This window comes from Martes martes (assembly GCF_963455335.1).
Source record: "Martes martes genome assembly, chromosome: 10".
In the NCBI taxonomy this organism is placed as follows: domain Eukaryota; kingdom Metazoa; phylum Chordata; class Mammalia; order Carnivora; family Mustelidae; genus Martes; species Martes martes.
Window position 1 is genome coordinate 48,584,034 of NC_137898.1, and position 21,733 is coordinate 48,605,766.

Below are 21,733 nucleotides of genomic sequence, written 5' to 3' on the forward strand. Positions count from 1 at the left end.
GGTGTGTTTTCGGTAGCAGCACCCGCCTCAATGACACTTTATCAACAAATGAGTTTCCCTTTTGCCATCACCAATAGCCATATAAGAAAAGCACTGGAAAACGATTCATCTTCTAGAAACGCTTTTCACTATGTTCCAGGGGTAGAGTTTTCTTTCCTTTTCTCTTTTCTTTTTTTTTCTGTTTTGTTCTTTTTTTTTTTAAACAAAATTAAGGCTCAAATGTTGTCTTCAACTCCCATTGCTTATGTATATTATACTAAGGCTTACAAATACAACTGGTAAATTAAATCCAGGATTGAATTAACACCTGCTATATGAGTTATTTGCTTTATGTAACCAGTAATCTCAAGGTTTCTCCTTTTTTCTCTGGAAACACAATTTAAATATTAACCTAATCTTTAAACTGCGGCTGCTTCTTTCTGACATTTGGAAACCGGTCATCCATGGAAAAAAAAAAAAAGGCAAATATGGATATATTAATGAAAAGGCAGCTTCTTAAAAACCTGGAGATGTGTAACTCAATGAATTGGGAAGATAAATGCTAAAGGCAGCAGGAAAGTCGATCTCCTTGTCCCTTTCTCAGGAAAACAATGCTGGTCATCTGCCAAGGCACCTCCAATGTGAGACCTGCCAGAGGGACTGCCAATCTCCTAACAGTCTTTGTATATTCTTCATTAGAATCTCTGGAAGGTTCTCGGGCAGCTGTACTCCAGATGGGAGAATTTTAATGTTTAAGAAAAGATGGCAATAGGGCATCACTTAAGTTCCAGGTACCCCAGATCCTGCTACAGGAATTGTGAGTGTGTGGGGTGTTCCTGGCCCCATCCGCCCTCAGCCAGCATCCAGGGGGCGCCCCTGGGGGCTGCTCACGTCCTGCTCAGCTGACAGCCCCTGGAGAATATGAAGCTTTCAAAGTGCTGGTCTTCAGCCTTTTCTTTTATGCGCTGCTCCTCTAAGGAGTCCACGAGTCTGTCCCTTTGTTCAATCACTTGCATCATCTCGCTGAATAGTTCTCGCTCCTCGCTCAGATCATTCTCATCTTTCTGGCTCTCTAAAAAACAAAAAAGGAAAAGCGTGAGACCTCAGGTAACATTTGGTCCAGGGAGAGAGCTCTTGGCGTGGACGTTTCTTGATTGTTTTGGACTTGTTTCTGCCTTTTAATTTCCACGGAGAAAACAAGGAAATGAATTTAACACCAGGGAACTGTTCTTGAAGCCACAGATTCGCAAGGAGGGTGTTCTGTGCCGCAGTCCGCTCAGTTTTCATCCTGGGACTACAGATAAAGCAACAGGGGGAAATCCTTTCTGAGGGAAAGAGTATCCGCCAAGCCCGACCTAGTCCTCCAGCCTCCCCTCCCCTGCAAAAAAGAAACCAGCCAAGCAACAAAAAGGCTGTTTTCCCTAAACATGTCTGAACTGCAGCATAGAAATCTACGTGCAAAGTTCTGAGTAAACCATCTGCATCAGTGGCTACAATTTAATGCGGAGAATCCTTTTCTTCATGTGTAGTTCATGACAAATTGCAGCCTTTGAGTGGAGACCAAGCAGAACCAAAGCAAGACTCCGGTTGGCCAATGGGACTGTGTCTCCAGCCTGTGACTATGTTTTCCCTTTTGCCTTCAGAGTACAAGAGCCTCTTCCTAATTGGCCTGATGCCTCCAGTTGCCTGGGGGACATGAGATGGCTGCAAAAGGAAAGGAAAGAGTAAGAAACAGGTAGTAATGGCTTTCCCACGGTCCAAAGAGATGTCAAGGCAGACGGAAGTCTTGTCATCCAGACTACTGCCGTGGGAGAGGACATTATACTAAATACCTTCGCCCCTTCCCGTCAGCAAACTGGGGATAGGCAGTGAGCCGGATCCTGGAGCAGCCAAGGGCCTCTGTTTCTCGCAATAGGATTAGTTCTGAGGACAGGGTCCGGAAGAAGGTATACATGACCAAAGGGAGATGGAGAAGCATCATTCCCTTTCCACCTCATGTTTTATGGGAGAGAGAAGAGAAGCAGAGGATGAGAGCCCAGTGCTCCAGCCTCTCTATTCTGGGCCAAGAAATGTCATACCATTTGCTGGGAACACGGGGGGCCAACGGATTCTTACCCTGCCCCTTGGATGGAATTCTGGGAAGAAGTCGGCTGGAAGGGCGCCTCATGTGGAACATGGGGCAGTACATTGTGGTTGGGCAGAGAAGGGTCTGAGTCTGGCTTTCCAGCTCTCCATCTGCTGTGTATGGCCTAGGTGGGACCCAGAAGTGCCCACCAGCCCCGGAGCCATCAAAGGTAGCTGTTCAATAGGCACCCAAGAGGGCTTCCCCATGTTGAGGAGTGATATGGTCCCACAGTGGAGACGTGTGGCCAAGCTGAATGGAGGAGGTGCCAGGGAACGCCATCAGGCTCCAGGCACACCGAGGAGGGCCCAGGCTAGGGTGGATGCCAGCCACACTCCTTAGCTGCAGATGCCAGTAGAGAGAATGGCAGCCCAATGACTGGACAGCTGTGTGGGGGCTCAGCCAGTCAAAGCAACCAGTACAGATAGCTAATGCCTCAAATTCAGACAAACCTGCCTCAGGCTTTCCTGGCTTCAGGGAGAAGAACAGAAGGAAGAGGTTGCCATCTCCAAGTCTGAGCATTTTCATCCCAAAGAGACTGAGCTCTTCCTACACGGACTGTCTAAATTATTCCATTGGTCTGAGTTTACTAGAAAGGGATACATTTCTTTTCTTTTCTTTTCTTTTCTTTTCTTTTCTTTTTTGCTAACTAGGGGGATAAAGCTTTTATGGAAGATGAGCTCAGGTATAGTCAAAATGAAGAAGCTTTTTTTTGGGGGGGGGTATACCAGAGAGGAGTGAAGAGATGTACGATCCTCGCTCTTCACAAAAAACTTTTTTAAAAAGAGATGCCTGGGTGGCTCAGTTGGTTAAGCTGCTGCTTCGGCTCAGGTCATGATCCCAGCATCCTGGGATCGAGTCCCACATCGGGCTCCTTGCTCAGCAGGGAGCCTGCTTCTCCCTCTGCCTCTGCCTGCCGCTCTGCCTGCCTGTGCTCGCTCTCTTGCTCTCTCTCTCTCTCTGACAAATAAATAAATAAAATCTTTTAAAAAAATAAATAAAAAAAAGAAAATTCAAAGGTGGCTCATGGGGTCTATTGGTGGTATTTATTTTGCCACCCTGAAATGGAGCAAATTGAAATTTTTATTAAATGTATAAATCAGATATTATGTTGTACATTTTGTTCATCTAGGTATATCCCAGTGTTGGTCCTTATTTGATAATCAACGCAGAAAAAAACTTCTCTCTCTCAATGTCGGCTTCTCATCAGTGGACTCATGAGTCCATCTGACAAATACAAATGACGTATACCAATTTTATCTATTTTGTATAGTGAGTGCAGCCCTGTAAGGATTTTGCTAGAAAAAGAATTTTTTGCTATGAAGAAAGTCCACAGATCACTACTACGTAGGAAAGAGCAGGCACCCCTGAGTCTGTGGTGGTTTGTTCCGGAACCTTAGCCCCCTTACCACTTACCTCGCGCATGCCAAGCATGCTGACATTTCGTTTCTAAACTGTAAAATGGGGATAAAATGCCTAAGTAAAAATAACCATGATGATGACTAATATTTACTAATATCCAATATTTACTAGGTGCTTGCCCTGTACCAGGCAACCCCATAGGGAGGTGCCATGTTTGGGCCATGAGGTATAAAGAAATCATTGAACTTGTCCTTTCAGACATAGGTCTAAGGCACAAACAGTGAATACACCTGGCGTGCTAGAGCCAATGAACACATAATCAAGACAGCATGTCAACTGAATTTATTTCCACTCTCCCTCCTTCGTGGTGGAGATCATTTTCTTACATGTACCCTGGCCTGGCCCACGGGGGGAAGGCTATTTCTGGTACCACGTCTAGTGCCCCGCAGAACGAGGCCCTCCTTCCTCAGGCACCTGTGTCCTGGCCCTCATCTCGGTGTATGACAATCCCCTGTCTGCACGTTGGCTTCTTCAGACCCCAGGGCAAGGGAGCTCTTCTTCATGCACCAGGCCCACACTAGACTCTCAGCAAATATTTCTAAACTGAATAGAGGGGGGGAGTGAATGAACGATTTTATTCTCTTAGCTGGTGTGACGGAGTCCAATGCTACCCTCATAGGCCAGGTGAACGAAGCCAGCCAGAGCGTCTTGCTGGGCAGCCGGTGGGCTGCCCCTTCTCCAGCCTCTCCCTCCGCCTCCGGGCTGCTCACACAAGGTGGGAAGAGTGCCCTGCGTTGGGATTTGGGGCGTGCTCTGTGCAAGTGCCTTTCCAGGGAAAAATATCCTTCACAGGGGCCCAAACACATATCGCTGTACTCACCCTCCTTGAGCATTTTCTGTCTTAATTTCTGTTCCAGTCTGCTTTGATGATCTTCCAATTCTAATTCTTGGGCCCTGGCGGTAAGAAAATGTTCACACCTTGTAAATACTGAAGATCTGCCTAAAACACTCAGTGAGCAAGCTCACTGACTACAGTTACTATATTCTTTTTTTTTTTTTTTTTAATTAAAACAGGGGTCTTGGACTATCTCTAAATGGAAGGGTCTGGGGCTCAAGGAGCTGAGAAGGGCTGCTGGGTTCCGTTGAAGGCCGGAGACAAAGGAGCATCTGAAGGTTGGGATGTGATCCCAGGGGGCATCTGGAAGGCCACTCAGGCCACCGTCTGGGGACGGATCATTAAGAAAATAATCCAGGGGAGAAGCAATGACAATCTGAAACTCTTTTCTCTTTTAGGGGCAACATGACTTCGAGTATTGCCTCTAACAGCTCCCAGATCTCAGATTGTGGTAAACGACAAAACCAGGAGGAGGAGACAGGAGTGAGCCATTTTGTTCAGGCAAAGCCACAACCTCCGCACAGCTGTCCGGCCGGTGGTAGGAGACGTGCAAAGAAGAGTCTGTGATGCTTTTGGAGTCATCAGGCTGGGGTCTCCATGCTTCCGCCAATAGAAACAGCAGAGTCAAGGAGTGAAGTTCGTTCTTGGTGAAGGTCAGTTAGGCACTCCTTGACCTTTCAATGCCTGGGGCTACCCGACGTGTGGGCAAGGGGCCCACATGCCAGGCCGTGTGTAATGCGGAGGCTCCCCCTTCGGAAACCCAACTCGGGAGCATGTAGGAGAAATCAGGACCACACACAGATGTTGCGGGGGTCAGAGACGGTGGTTGAAACCCTGTGATCCCTAAAAGGAAGACTACAGAGAAAGGAAAGTTTGAAGACAGGAGCTTGGAAATGCCTACACTGAGAAGCCAAACAAGAGATGTAGCCAGGAAGGAAGCCATCTGAGCTCTGAAAAGCAATCAAAACAAGCGAAGCAGCATCACAGAAACCCAGAGGAGAGAGCCTTGAGAGAGAAGAGAGAGGCTGAGGTGAGAGAGGCTCACTGCTACAGAGACACCCAAGTGCGGAAGGGCTGGGACTAGGGCCCTCTGTTGGACGGCGCCCGGCCTTCCCTTCCCGCCCCTCTCGCCGTGTGCATGGAGCTGCCACAGAGTTGGGGGTCATTTTGCCGCGCCCTGCCGTTGCTGCCCTATTTCTGTGACTTCTCCTGCTACTTGGGCCAAGATCCCTGCCATGTTTAAAATATTCTGCCTTTGGGGGGCACCTGGGTGGCTTAGTGGGTTAAAGCCTCTGCCTTCGACTCCGGTCATGATCCCAGGGTTCTGGAATCGAACCCCCGCATCGGGCTTTCTGCTGAGTGGAAAGCCTGCTTCCCTTCCTCTCTCCCTCTGCCTACTTGTGATCTCTGTCAAATAAATAAATAAAATCTAAAAAAAAAAAAATTCTGCCTTTTGTTATTGACCCTGAACTTCTCTTAGGTCCTCTCTGGTCGCTCGTGGAAATGTACCACTCAAGGCTTCCTTCAGGAGAGAACTTTCTGGGCCGAGTGCAGAGAGCTGACTGCTGAGGTACAATCTACTCAGTGTGGTGCTAAGGCCACGCTGTGTCCAGACAGCATCCTGCCAATGACAGAGCACAGCGGGCAGTCCTAGGGCTGGACTCCTCTGACGGCATCTTTGCTCCTGTACTGTCTTTGGCCGGGCTGAGACGTTCTCAGTGCTGCACCACAGTTTGGAGTTTCCTCTGCCCAGTTCTCTTTCCTCCCCACTCCCTTCACTGGTGTCAGGACCACAGAGGGTCTGTGACTTCCCTCTTGTTCCCCCTTCCATTCTCCTTTATCCCACTATGTCTCTTTCACTTCTTCTTTTTTTTTTTTTTTTTAAGATTTATTTATTTAGAGAAAGAGCGAGCAGTGGGGAGAGGCAGAGGGAGAGAGAGAATCCCAAGCAGACTCCCCACTGAGGACAGAGCCCGACAGAGATTTCGATCCCAGGACCCTGAGATCATGACCTGAGCCGAAATCAAGAGCTGGCCTCTTAGCCAACTGAGCCACCCAGGTACCCCAACTCTTGTGCTTCTAGTCCTGTCTTGGCATCTGCTTTCCCAAAGCACTAAAGTCACTTGTCTAGGATGTTTGTCCCTGTTCCACCAGCTCTTTCTCTAAACTAAAACCCATCCTTTAACAGAGCTCCTGCCCGCTTTCATCTAGTTCCTATGCCTGAGTTCTTCCCTCCAGCCTCTCTTGGAGAAGAAGGTTCCCTCTGGCCGCGTGCTAACTAGGGAAGCCAGGTACTGAGCACTGGGAGCAGGAGCCACTGCCTTCCTGATTGTCACAGGGAGGACCTACGCACAGACAAGGCTGCTCCTACCACAAACCTCCACGGAGCTCTCGCCATGTTTTCTTATTGCTGGTGTGCTATGTGTTTGCATGTCTGTCTCCCCTGAACCACGAGATCCTAGAAGATAGGGACTGTGGCCCGCTCATTCTTCTTTCCACTGTACCCAGCACAGTTCCTGACACAGAGGATGTGTTGGATATACTTTTGTTGAATGAACGTTGTGATTCAGATCTGGTCCAGAGGCAGATGGTAGGGCTGTGTAAAAAGGGCTTTGCAGTCAGGTGGACAAGGACAGGTGTTGCTCAGAGTCTCAGCATGTGTATCAACTTAAAAAACAGTGATCGAAAAAATAATTGCTAAGGAAGATGTCTTCTTCCTTATTCCTGGATCTTCTTTCCATGTCCATAGAGCTCAATGAGTGTAACTCCTGGCCTCCCTCCCCAGAAGAGTGGAGACCACTCTTACTCACTCTCACCCCTGGGAGAGGCAGATTTGGGAAGAAACTAGGTGAACTCAACTCACACCCTTTTTTTCTTGGGATCAGCCAGCCTGGAGCAGACCTGCATTCTTAATTACTCTGAGCCTTGCCATAGATCTAGGGCAAGACTTCTCAATCTTGACACTATTGGCATTTTAGGCTGAATAGCTCTTTATTGGTGGTGGGGAAAGGGGCATCCTGCGAATCATACAATGTTAAGTAGTACTCTTGGCCTCTCTTCACTAGATGCTAGCAGCATCCCCAGGTGTGACACCCAAATATGTCTCCAGATATTGGTGAATATCCCCTGGGGGGCGAAACTGCCCCCAGGTGAGATCTGCTGGGCTAGAGTAAAAGACTTGCCCCTAAGAAGCAAGTGGGTCCATTAACTTTTGTGATGCCATAGGGGAATATGGGTAACAATGGGGTCAGGTTAGTGCAGCGGGCTGAATGGTTATCCCAGAGATATGTCCGCATCCTGGCTTGAGTGACCTTCAACTCTGTCCCAGTGTGATGAGATCCAGCTCTACCTTCTGATCTCCTAGCAGCCTGCAACCTCGCGTTCAGAGTCCCTCAGTATGGTAAATACTCAAGGATGTGGCCAGACAGATCTTCCCAAGCCCTTCCAGGGTTCATACCCAGAGGCCAGAACATGCCTCCCCATCACAGGTGCGTGGCTGCAGGTGCCCTCCGCCCCCACCAGCCCAGGGTGGGGGACAAGGATAGACTGAAAATACCTTATCCAAATGCTCTCCAGCTCCAGACCCATCACCTGACATCTATTTCAGCCACAGGACTCCAGAGAGAGAACAGACAACGGAAGATTCTCTGTGCTAATGCCAACATGATATGCAAGATGCCAAATATCAATTTGCCTCAATCACAATTCTGTATGCACAAGGAGAAGAATTCTTGGGACTTCAACCTGGGCGGGCAAAGCCGCCCATCTCCCACCCCCTTTGCTTTTAGGACTCACTGTGATCTGTGTTGCCGTACTTACATGATCAGTAGCTCCGACTCATATCGCATTAATTTATTCTTCTCCAGAGCCAGCTTAAACCATTCCTGCAAAAGCTGTGCTTCATCTTGTGTGCCTGAATCTGCTTAAGAAATCAACAGCAAATGTGTTAGATTGGCGCTTCTCTCCCCGTGATCAACCTGGTTAGGAGCTGCGTTAGTGGCCATGTTTGTAGCGGAAAAAGGCTCAGCAGGTGGCAGCCCCCCGATGGCCTGTTGACGCCTCGGTTGCAGGTTGCAGGCCCGACAAATCACACCCCCCTGTGCATGCTCTGGGGGAGAGGTCCTCTTGGACACTGAGGGCAGGAATCCTTTGGCTCCAACAACCATGTAATCTTGATAACGCCCTGCCGTAAATGAAACTTGTCCTGCCTCTGAGTACGTCCTCTGTAAAACTTCTGTATGTTTGCACATCACATTCTCCACCAAAGAAAACCCTAGAAACTCTCCTGGTTACTATCTCCTCCTCCCTTTCTTCTCCCAAATCAAACAATTAGTGAGTGCCCAGGTGGGGTGTGGCTCCCTTCGTGGGGCTGAAACACCCACGCCACATTTAATCATAGAGGGGTGGTGATGGCTATTTTTTATTTTTGCACAAAGAAAAGCCAATAATGAAAAAAAATGTTACCAGCTCCGAGTCTCACTGGGAGAGCTAAATTCATATCTTCTTGTAACTTAGATTATGACCTTTATTGAACGTAAGAATAACCATGAGAAAACTGACACTGCTTTTAGATATGCAATGCTAGATGCTAAAGGTTTACATGATAAAATGATAAAACCTCGGTGTATTTCTAAAGTAGCAACATGGAGGTGGCTTTTTAGTATTTCACCCTGCAATGAGGACACGGGCTGTATTGCAAAGCCCATGGCCACTCTAGGAGGATTTGTACTAGAGTGTCCCTTAGGCAGAGGGGATGACAGTGCAGACAGAAGTTATACGTGACCTTGAGCCTTTGCTTCTTCACTGGTTAAACTGAACAAGACATGCAAGCAATGTAACAGTAATAAGCTACTGTTTATTATGCAGTGATCACACGCAAGTTAGCGGGTTCCATGCATTACATGGGACATCACATTTAATCCTCATGACAAACTCACCAGTAGGGTTGCTTATTGTCACCACTTGAGAGCTGAAGAAAGCAGAGGTTTAGAAGATTAATTTTCCTGAGGTCACAGTAAGTGGCCAAACCAGGGCTTGAACTCAAGTGACCTTTATCCTAAGCCCAGGCTTTCTCCTGCTTGTATAGTACTCTCCCTCCTCCTCACTCCTTCCCTCCTTCTTATAGGCATGTAAGGTAAGTCACACCCTTCGCACATTGCTTTGTTCCTAGTAAGTCATCCATAAAAATGAGTTCCCTTGTCTCCCTGTCATTTTTTAAAAAGATTTTATTTATTTGAGAGAGAGAGAGAGAAAGTGGAGGGAGAGGCAGCGGGAGAGGGAGAAGCAGGTTCCACTGAGCGGGAAGCCTGAAGTGGGGCTCCATCCCAGGACCCTGGGATCATGACCTGAGCAGAAGACAGATGCCCAACCGACTGAGCCACCTAGGTGCCCCCCTCGCTGTCTTCTCGACCACCTTTTTGTTCATATGGACAGTTGGGTCTAGAGAGATCTTATAAAGTGCCCCAAGTTACATAATTAATGGGTAACTGGTGCTATCATGCAGATCTTGACTTCTGATGAATTCATTCATTTGTCCATTTCATCCATCCATTCATCCATAAATTCATTATTTAATAACACCTATTTATTGAATAGGTATTGGATACTACTTTAGGGACTACAGATACAGTGACAGATAATGCTACATATCATGAGAAATTTGGACATAGTAAGGCATAATGCCTGCCCTCTCTCTCTTTTTAAGACTCTTTTGAATCAGATGGATTTAGAGGTAGAATAAAATAGATCATTAGGAAACCCTTGCAACAATAAAGCAACAAAAAAGTACTCTGGGAATACAGAGGAGGGAGGCTTTTCCTGGCCAGGATATGAGGCTGGCTTCCTGAGAAAGGTGGCATTTGAACTGGGGTGTTGAAGAATGAGTAACACCTGGAGAGGAAATAATGAGGATGGGAGAGGACACTTCCAAGAAGGAACAATGTCAGGAAAGACAAAGGGATGGGACAGAGGCAGTAGAGACATAGATCAGGCAGGGCTAAGGGGGAGGGAGGGGTGTACGGTGAGGTCTGGGAGTGTCTGAGGATCTCATCATAGAAGCCCCTGAATGTCACACTAGGACTTTCGTACTTTATGCTGTGCAACACAAAGGGACACTCAAGGTGGCTGAGTAGGATAATGTAAGTGAAGTTTACCCAGAAAGGATCAAAAGGGAGAGGGAGGGAGAAAAATAAGCAATATATTATTCTTCCTTAGGTTTCTTGGGTGAGTGAGTGAATGAATGAATGAATTTATAAATATGTTGAATACCAACATCTCCTAAGTCACGTTCATGGTGCCAAGGGGCAGGGATGAATAAGCATCAGCTTCAACTCTTAGGGAAACTGGGAGCTTGCAGTTCAGCCGGGAAAGCCAACACTGCACAGCCAAAGAGAATGCAACGTGTCCCTTGCTATGACAACACAGAAGGGAATGAAAGAATAAAGTATATAGACCAGAGATCATATACAACATAGAAGTTACTTTAAACTCAGACTTGGGATCCAACGTGCACACTTCCACCCCCCACCACGTGGGCTTGAACACTTAGCATAGCCTCCCTGAGCCTCCACCTTTTTATCTGTTACGGAAATGCAGTGGGATTGACTGTGCACACGAAGACCTTAACCCAGCCCCGGCAATGGCATGTGGTTTAAGCTCAATAAATGGTAACAGTCATTTTCCAGGATGCAACTGAAAGCGAGTCTGAATCAGAGTATCAACAGCTCACAGTGGAGAGACCTGCCCTGGGGCTAAAGAGGTGTCTTAGCTGCCTGTGTCTTCACTGGGCTGCTACTACCTTGCACATGAAGGTGGTCTTTCCACACCCGCACTGGTGAAGTCTGATGACTCCGGGTTCTATTTCTGCAACTGATCTTTTCTTTCACCTGATTCAAGACTTTCTGTATCTTGTTAAATATCATCTTGTTTATTCTGTTCCATCATAGGGGAATCTTTTGAATATTTTATCGAGCTGACACAGTCCTTGCTTTGGGATTTCTGCAGAATTGATAAATGGGCATCCTGGGCCTTTATGCAATATTGAAAAACAAAATGTCAGATGGGACTGGACCAAGAACAGAGCCATCTGGCCTGTCATTAGGGACCCTTCTCAGGCTTTGGGTGAGGCTGTTCTACACACTGTGAATACACCCGATCATCCAACACACATGTCTATATTTTGTCCACGAGGCTGTTACAGGAAACTTTGGTAAACTAATTTCCTGAAATCAAGCTTCACAATGTCTGCCATGTCCACTGGCACTACAAACCTCACAACTCCACCCAGAAAAGGAAATGACATTTGTTTTCACAGCTTCTCAGTAAACACCAGTGGTTCCTAATAATCTCTAAATTTCTTTCTAAATATTCACAATTTCTTTCAAAATGCTTTCTAGAATTTTAACCAGGATCAGAATTCATATTTCTTTCCTATATGATGTGAAACATAGAAAATATACTAGCATTCGGTCTTTGGTTCTGGAATTCTCCATGAGTTTCCAAAGACGGAGGTTACATCTACCCAATATTTCAAACACCAGGGGGTTAATTTGGTTCATTCAACCAATTCTGACTGAGTAACACCACACCCAAGACACTAGTCTATATACCATCTCTGACCTGGGCTTACAAACCTGAATTCATTGCTGTCTCATTTTTCTCATCTAGATTTCTCATGCAGTTTCAATTCCCTCTTCTAGATGAATTTAACATTTCTAGATTGAGAACCATTTTCCTTGATAAAGAAAACATAAAAGCTGAGAGTTGGAAATTCTGTCTTTTTTCATTATGTAACATTACACCATCTGCCTCAGCACTGGGCCTCTCCTTTCCTTGTTGTCAATCCAAAAGAAACAGCTTTAAAGGCACTATTTTGCTGTCTTTAGAGTTTTTTGTTGTTTATTTGTTTGTTTTGTTTTGTTTTAAATTCCAGATTCGGCCTCTTTGCTGCATTATACCCACAGGTTCAAGCCAGACTTTTACCCTGCATTACATGTCTCCTTAATTTCTCTTATGTGTCCTTCTAAAACGTGGTCCAGGAGAGAGCTGCCTAGCCGCACTGATTTCTACTGATGCTACTATACTCAACACTCAACAGACACAAGCTGAACTGAATCGTTCCATCCAATTTTCTTTTTTCCCATGAAATACTTTACAATAGTTTTTTGTTTGTTTGTTTGTTTGGTTGGTTTTTGGAGTCTTCCTTTCCTCAACAGTCAAAATCACTTTGGGGGATATCTTTGAACATCCCACAATTGATCCGTTTCCCTGTTGATGGAGATCTAAGTTGCTCTTCACGTTCTGCTCTGCAATATACGCTCGCAAATGAACTTCTTGAATAGTATGGTATGCAAAGGATCAGTCAGTTTCACAGCAGAAAGCCGAAGTGTTTTCCAAAGAGCTATGACTGTTTTTACTCCCACTAACATTGAATAAAAAGCTTCGCTGGCTTCTTATCCTTGCCACATCCTTAGTGTTATAAAGTTTTTTAACCTTTGCTAATTTAATAGTTTAAAATAGTTTCTCATTGTAGTCTTCATTTGCATTTTCCTAGTTACTAATGAGTATTCTTTCTGTGAAATATATATTTTTATTATTTGCCTATTTTATTTTTTTAATTTAAACCCAATTAATTAACACATAATATTATTATTGGTTTCAGAGGTAGAGGTTAGTGACCCATCCGTCTTACATAATACCAGTGCTCAGTACATCACGTGCCCTTCTTAATGTCTATCACCCAGTTACTCCATCCTCTTACCCCTCCCTCGCCTCCAGCAACCTTCAGTTTGTTTCCTGAGATTAAGAGTCTCTATGGTTTGTCTTCCTCTCTGGTTTCATCTTGTTTTATTTTTTTCTCTTTTCCCCTATTATCCTCTGTTTTGTTTCTTAAATTCTACACATGAGTGAAATCATATGATAATTGCTTTTCTCTGGTTGACTTTTTTCCCTTAGCAAAATACCCTCTGGTTCCATCCATGTCATTGCAAATTATTTGCCTATTTTTATACAGGCAATTATTTGCTTCTCTATTTCTTATTGATTTCCAAGAGTTCTTTGCATAGTCTAGAACACTGATTCTTTTTTGGTTATATTTGTTGCAGATGTAGTTTCTGAAGTAGCGGCTTATCTTCTCTTTTCCTTCATAGTGTCTACAGACTACCAGCTTGAGGTTAAAAAGATTCTTTCTAACTTTTCAAGTTTCATTTTTCATATTAAATCTTTAATCCTTGTGAAACTGATTTGTTTGTGTGATGTAAGGCTCAATTTCATCTTTTTCCTCTGTTGAAAACCACTTGTCCCAGAATCACTCATTTCCTGTGATCTGCAATGCTACTGCAGGCTTATATCAGGTTTTTGTACATGTGAGATTATGTTTGAATCTTTTGGTGGCTTTCAGTGAAACATTAAAATTGGCTTCATAAAGGTTCTATACATTTTTTGTTTCATTTTTTCCCTAGGTACCATATGTTTTTATGCTAATGCAAGTGACATCTTTGCTCTTTCATTTTTTAATTGCTTTACTCTGAGATCTAGAAATGCAATTGTTTTTTCTATTTTAAGCATATATCCAATCACAGTCATATAGGCTCTTCTTATATTTAATAATTTATTTGTCCATTTTGGGGTGCTTCTCATGTGGCTAATTCTATTATCTGGAAGCAACAAAATTTGCTTCTTCCTTTTCAAACCTTATGCCATTTTCCCCCTGTCTTACTGTACTGACTATCATCTCCTGTGCAATGTTGACTAGAAGAGGTAGTCATTCTTCTCTCATTTCTGATTTTTAAAGAAAGACTTCTAATATTTTACCATTTAACAGTGATGTTTGCTATAACATTTTCAAAGATATCTTTCAAACTAAAAACATTTACCCTGTTCTAATTCCTTTTTTGCTAAAAGTTTTTGTCCGAAATGAGTGTTGAATTTTGTCAAATGATATTTTCTTCTTATATTGAAAAGACCATGTGATTTTCCCCTTTCATTTGTTAATATGGTGATTGTTAAATCACCCTTAGTTTGCCAAGTTTTAAAATTAATTGCATTAAATATTCATTTATATTCTTTTATTTTTTTGTATCTGCCATACTATGGTTATGTCTGCCCTTTTCAATCCTAATCTGTTTATTTCAGTCTTCTATCTTCTTTTTAAAAATCAGTTTAAGAGGATTGCTTCTAGTCTTTTATTAGTCTTTTCAAAGAACCAACATTTGGCTTTCTTGGTCCTCTCCCTTTTACAATTAATGACTCTATTTCATTTCCTTCTGCTTATTATCTTCTTGCCTAGGTTTATTTTGTTTTTGCTTTTTCTAAACTAAGTTGGAGGCTTAACTCATTAACTTTCAGCCTTTCTTCTTTTCTAATAAAAGTATTTAGGGCAATACCTCTCTACAGAGTTTTCACTATATCCCCTGAGTTTTGATCTACTGTTCTCCTGTATGTAAAGGTATATTTTGGTATATTTTAAAAATATATAGATATTTAAATATATATATATTTATGTATTATATATTTTTTTATATATTTAAATATTTGGAATATTTTAAATTTCCAAGTATTTTTAGAAATTTGATTTTTTCTTTGATCCATGAGAAATCTATCTTTTTAAAAAGTTATTTATTTATTTGTTTGACAGAGAGAGAGAGAGAGATCACAAGTAGGCAGAGAAGCAGGCAGAGAGAGAGAGGGAAGCAGGCTCCCTGCTAAGCAGAGAGCCCGATACAGGGCTCGATCCCAGGACCCTGAGATCATGACCTGAGCTGAAGGCAGAGGCTTAACCCACTGAGCCAGCCAGGCACCCTGAGAAATGTATCTTTTAACTTCCCAAATGCATGGTTTTAGAAATTATCTCTTAGCTACCGACTTCTAAGTTAAGTACATGGTAAGTACATGGTACTATCGGATGTAGTCTATATAATTTAGGTTCTCTGAGATTTATTTTACGAACTAATATGGTTAATTTTTATAATTCACCATGTGAACTTGAGAAGAATATACGTTCTCTACATTGGCGGTAGAGGAATTTATAAATGTCTTTTAAATTAAGGTTATTAGTTGCATTGTTCACATTTATACCTTTGTTTGGTCTGCTTGACTGCCGTTGAAAGATATACTAAAATCTCCTGCCGCAGTAGTAGAAATTCTCCCTGTAGTTTATCTTGTTGTTGTTGTTATATATATTATGAGTGTATTATTGTCAATACATACACATTTAAAACTGTGATATCTTCTTGGTGAGTTGATCATTTAAGGCTTATGTAGTAATATGGGGCACTTGGGTGGCTCAGTTGGTTGAGTTTCTAACTCTTGGTTTCACTCAGCTCCTGGTCAGGGCCCAGGGTTCAAGCCCTGCATCAGGCTCAGTGCTGGGAGCCCCTCGGGACAGAGGAAGAGGGACAAGCACGAAGTCTCCTTGTCCCTCTCCCTCTGCCCTTTCCCATGACTTGTGCTTTCTCTCTCACTCTCAAGTGAATGGATAAACAAAACCCTTTTTAAAAAATAAAAATTATGTAGTAATTTTACTCCTGTTTATTTCTAATCATCGTTTTGGTATTAAAGGCTATTCTATCTGCTTTTAATGTAATTACCTCCAGATTTTTTTCCCATTTCTTAAATATTTTTTTCATGGAGAATTTTAAACACATACTACCCCCAGCTGTGTTTAGTTAGTATACTTGTGTATTTATATTTTATATGGATTTGCTAAACAGCATACAGTTGTCTTGTTCATTAACTTTCATTATGATTACTGAGATATTTGGAGTTCCTTCTATGTCTTACTTTGTGCTATCTTTTTATCTTTCTAAAATGCTCTTCTGTTTTTATTTGGAATTGAGTTGGGATTTTTGTTTGGCTGATTATTATTTTTAAAAATTTCTTCTCCCTTTGTTTCCTCCAACAGATTTGGAAGTTACTAATTTTATTTCCATTGTTTTAGTGTCTACATTTAAAATTTAAAGAGGTATTTTTAATACCTTAACAAAGTTGACACTGTCTCAGCCTTCTTTTAAACAATATAAGGGCCCTGGGACACTTTACTTCCAATCATTCAGCTCCAAACTTGTATCTTGTATCTAGTACTTCAGTTCTGTTTTAAAAATCCATATTATTTTATATCAACAATGTTTATTTGATTTACTTACATGTTTATTATTTTTTTATTCACTATTTCTTCTTTCATATTTCAGACGATCCTTCTGCATATATCCTTTTCTCCTTAAAGTATATTGTCTAGAATTTTGTTTATACATAGTTAACTCTATTTGAGGAAAAAAATGAACATTTCTTTATTGTGTACTTGTTCTTGAAATACAATTTTTCTGTTACACTGTTCTAGCTTGAGAGTCGGGGTTTTTTTTTTGTTTTGTTTTGTTTTGTTTTAGCCGTTTGATCTGTTTACTCCACTGTCTTGTGATGTCCATTATGGCTGTTGAAAAAAGGGCAGTTAGTAAAACTTTTGTTCCCTTTTTAGATGATTTATCTTTACTCTTTATCTACTTAAAGATCATCTCTGCCCTTGATGTTCTACATTTTCCCTCGTTGTGCCAAGGTAAGTATGGATGTATTTCAAATTTATCCTGATTTCTGTGTCCCAGAATCTCTGTCTCTATAGATTTATGTCTTTCACCCACTTGCAGAAGAAGAAAGCTAATATTTATAAATGCCTCGTTGTCATGTTTCATCCATTATCTCTTCAAATAGTACATGACCTTAATTTTCTCTATTCTCGCCTTCCAGGACTCTGAACATGCACCACACCTTCTTGTTTCATCTTCTACATCCATCCAAAAACCACGCGTCCATATTTTCCATCCCCTTCTCTCTCTCTGTGCTGCAGTCTGGTTCATTTCCTCAGATATACTGTCCAATTTACTCGTTCTCTCTACAGCTGTGTCCAAGCTGCGGTGCAATACATTCAATGAGTTTTTAATTTCAATGAATATATTTTTCATTTTCAGACTCTCCATTTATTTTTTTAAAATCCTTCAAAAAATCTCTGGTCATTTTCTCAACATTTTACTCAGAAAAACTTAAACCTAAAGGATCAAGCATTTTATTTAGTTGTTATGTTTCTTTGGTCTCCTAGTCTCATCTAGAATAGTTCCTAGATATCTCTCCACCTTTTGTTTTTGTATAGCATTGACATTTGTGAGTTATTTTGCAGACTGTCCCTTAGTTTGCAATTGTCTGATTATGTCCTTGTGGTAAAATTCAGGTTAAGCATTTCTGCCACGTAAGGGATGCTGTGTCTTTCTTGGTCCATCACAGCAGGAAGCTCATGATATTACATTTGACTGTGGTTACGGCTGGTCAAGGCAAAGGTGGTGTTGCCTGTCAACTTCTGTAGTGTTTTTTTCTGCTTGCTCATTTTTCTGTGTCATCTGTTTCTGCAAACGTTTGTCACAAGGACATAACATATTCAGTAACAATTTATAGTAGTTGAAGTTCTTGGCCATTTAAATTTGTGGTTTTGGCCATTCTTAGTAGCTCACTTCCTTGTGTTTTATAGGATTATTTATTATTATCATCTCATAGTTTATTGAACTTAATTTGTCTGAATCCTGAGTGCATAAACTAAAGCTTGGTTTCTTTCACAGAGGATCTATACTTGTTGTTCAGGGAGCTGGAAGAACTGGTGTGATGCGGACTCCCGAGGTTAGCGTCCCTCCTTTTTGTTAGTCCCAAGGCTTAAAGTTTAAAACCACTGATATTTATCCTTAAGGCAACCCTTGATTTCTTTATGCTTGCTTCCTTCCTGGCATGTGGAAGTTTCAGCACACTTGTCTTCTTCTCTTCCTTCTTCTTGGCTCTAAGAGGTTTACCTCGCTTAGCTGGGAGCCTAGCGGTATTTCAGAAAGTAGACTTGTGGGGAATAGGCTGTTAGAGCATCTAGTCCACGATTCTGCTGCTTTGCGCTTCTTGGGAACTGCATTCTGTATTTCTGGCTGAGTCAGCCACTTGATAATGTAGTTTCAAATATTTTTCCAGGTAAAGATCATTATGACCGTGTTTTTTAAACCTGAGGGTTGCAAAGTTAACTTAATGGGCCACCACAAGCACTAAAAATAAGACAGAATGGAAAGCACTAGTCATTTACATGTAGCAAAATTCAATATTATTTCTTGATGAATTGTATTCAATTATGTATTTATATGTACTAACTTGTGATATAAAATGCATGTCTTGCTGTTGTCATGGTGGTTTTTTTGTGTAAATAAATCCTCTAGGGCAGATAACCTTAATGTGCCTGGAATCCACACAGTGGAGAGGACTCGAGGCTTCTTCCTCAGGAAGAGAATCTCAGGGTCACACTCACAGGGACCATCTTTGTGGTGAGGCCCCTGACTTTCTACAAGGTGGCCACGGAGGCTGAATCCAAGGGGAACACACAATCAAGGGATAATTCCTATTTGTCGAGTAAAGCAATCTGCAGTAGACCCTGAGCCTCTCTGCACGTCTCTGCTGAGTGTGCCGAACGGCAAGTCCCTACCATCCTCCAGCCCCGAGCCACTCCTGCAACCAGCCAAGGAGATAATTCTGAGAAGGAGGTCAGGATCCCACAGGGTGACTAGTGTACAGCTACCTGGTTCCTGGGAAGGGGCTGGCTTGTTCAGTGTTTGCTACAAAGGCTGCTGAGTGCCCTGGCCTGAGCTCCTGAGCTGTGGCACCATCCACCATGTGCACAGCTGCCCATCTGGGCCCACCAGGTCACACAGCTGCACTCGGGTAGAGGACAACTTGTACCACGCTGCGTTCCCACTGCTTGCTGGGGAGTGAGTAAAACACTCCCATGCTCTGATGCACTGAATTTCACTGTTTACTTTCAGCGTTTCAGCAAACCCATCTAAATTCCTGGCTTGCTTAGCTATCATTTTTGGAATCTTTTTACTCCTGGCCATTTTCTATGAATGGCGTTGGGACTCAAACTCACAAGTGCCTGATTCCAGTACCTGCGTTCTTTTCAGGACACCTCATTGCTACATTACCAAGGAAAGTATCATTTCTTCTGCTCCTCAGCAGCCATCAAGATGGAAACCACAGAGTGTAAGCCAAACTACTTCCCTCTTCCTGGCTAGTTTAGCATTGCAATTTCTCTCAGCATAACATGTGCTCCTGCTGCCACCTACCGGCAGCCTCACACATTCTGCTATTTCTTTGTAAACTCCATTTTTGCGAAGGAGAAGCCGTCTGGCTCTTAGCAAACCTTCCAAACAAACAACAAGCTCAATGCAGACAACCAGCTGGTAAACCTTCCCCCAAAGTTGGTAGAGCTATAAGGGAGAAGTAATTCCCATATACCTCCCTTAGGGACAAATCTTTTCTCCTTCTAAGCTGCTCTCAGTTTCCAAGAGATTTCACCTGCCTTCATGTATTGAAAGAAATCACAGATTCTGTGATCCACACCATCTAAATTTGGATGGTGGTCTTCTGCAAAACTGGGGAATTCCATGGCCCTAGCACTTAACACTGGCTACCACATCGATATCGATAACAAAGCAGTGGGTAACAGCGCCTTGACCAAGAAGGGTCTAAGTGGCTGGCAAAGCATGGCTTGTTTTCCTCCTAGAGGGTGGGGCCCAGGGCAATCATGCTCCTGCACATCCTGGACCGTCACTCTGGGCAGCTAGGAGCACTGAGGGAATCCATTCCCTTTTCCAAGGACATCCATCCATGACACTTCTCCCTACCTCCCAACACCTACCCTACAGGACATCATGACTTATCATCCAGGGTGGGTGGTTGGATTTTTGTTTTTCTTTGTTTCCCTTTCCATGATAAAATGGGGAACAACCCTTCCCGGGGGTGGGGGAGTTTATTTCTGACTGTTGGAGAGAAAGAAAGAAGGAATTGTTGTCACGACAATTAGGAGCTCATCAAAGCTTCATTCTGCTCATCAGCCATCATTGCCCTCCGTCCCGCACCCCCGCATGTTCCTCTAATTCAATGCCCGCCTAATGAATAACTCCTAGGAACAAAAGAGCCTTTCAGGCTGGCGCACGTAATTATTAGAGGAGCCTTGCATAACTGTCACAGACTACTCATGTTTTCAGGCCTGTCTCTAAATTTGGTTATTCACAACCTTTATAGCTCAATATTATTGCCTAACTGTGATCATTTTCTAATTATCCTAATAATACCTATTAAATAATTCCCATTAAATCACTTGAACCAGAGCAGCACAGGCCAGCTCAAATACAACTTAACCTAATAAGCATTGGTCATTCATTAAGCACCAGGGCAATCTTTTAAAGGGACTGAATAGAATATTAAACTGCAAAGGAATATTATTATTGCACAAATGTTATTACAAGTTGGAGTGTATTAATTTCGATGCCTGGTTTGCACATCTTCCGTTTGGTTTCCTTCAGGGCCGCTCTCCTTGACTCGACTCTTCCAGGCTCCAGCCCCGCGTTGATCTGCATCTGTCACCCACACAAGGACAATCAAGGGAGGAAAAGGCCCATAAACTGAACAGGGGAATTAAATTACTAAGGATGTAAAGGGAATGAAGGGAATCCATCTTCTGGCTGGGTCGACACACCTTTGAAAACAGAAGCTGGCTTTCTTCAGCTGATAATTCAAAATATCCTTTCTGTACACTTGGGGAAGAGGGAGATTTTCAGAAGCTTGAAAAATCTGGTGTCTAGAATTTAAATTCTAAGCGGTAAAGATTAGCGAGTCAAATCACAGTGCATGTGTGTGCAGATATTTAAGAGTACTTCGTAAAAAAATGGGTATGGGGTGGCATTTGTTGAATGTCTGCAACATGGCAGACACTCTTGGGAGGCATTCTGCCCACCAATGCCCTTAATTCTCAAAATGACCCAGTAATGTGAGGATTATTAGCTCTATTTCTCACGTAAGGAATCTGCAGCCCGAGAGGTGAAGCAATTCTCCCAGGGTCACGCAGCCTAAATGCAATGGGGCAGAATTTGCACACAGGGCTCTTGGCCGCCTTTCCCCAGCATGCCACCCTGCCTCCCCAGCCAACTGAAATATGCCCCAGCTTTGCTGGCTTATTCTTTCTATTTCTAAGGCTCTCACTGAACCCTGTGGATTCCCAGACACCAGAGCAGAGCCTTCTTGATGGGGAATCTGGCCGTGTAGCCAACAAGGGCAGTTACTTGTACTGAATGTCCCAGCAGCAGCTGTAGAGGTAGGTAGGGACCTTCACTCCAGGCAAGTAACAGTTATTACTTTTGTCATGAAGTCTACTCCTGATAGGTGGATTTGGGTTACCTTTGCCAGGAAATGCACAGTGCATTTTAGTAAGAAAAGGAACAGAGGCGCCTGGGTGGCTAAGCGTCTGCCTTCAGCTCAGGCCATGATGTCAGGGTCCTGGGATCGAGTCCCACATTGGGCTCCCTGCTCAGTGG

The 21,733-nt window shown here is 43.2% G+C and overlaps 1 protein-coding gene across 1 annotated transcript in view; it reads right to left on the minus strand.

The window, feature by feature from the left end:
• Nucleotides 1-200: 200 nt before the first annotated feature.
• MICAL2 (microtubule associated monooxygenase, calponin and LIM domain containing 2) overlaps nucleotides 201-21,733 on the minus strand; it is a 208,423-nt gene continuing 186,890 nt past the window's right edge. The window contains exons 35-37 of the mRNA XM_080814900.1: nucleotides 8,178-8,277; nucleotides 4,344-4,417; nucleotides 201-1,051 (exon numbers count right to left, since the gene is read on the minus strand). Coding sequence (XP_080671026.1) covers nucleotides 867-1,051; nucleotides 4,344-4,417; nucleotides 8,178-8,277 — 359 coding nt within the window. The 3' untranslated portion in view covers nucleotides 201-866. The remainder of the gene's footprint in view (nucleotides 1,052-4,343; nucleotides 4,418-8,177; nucleotides 8,278-21,733) is intronic.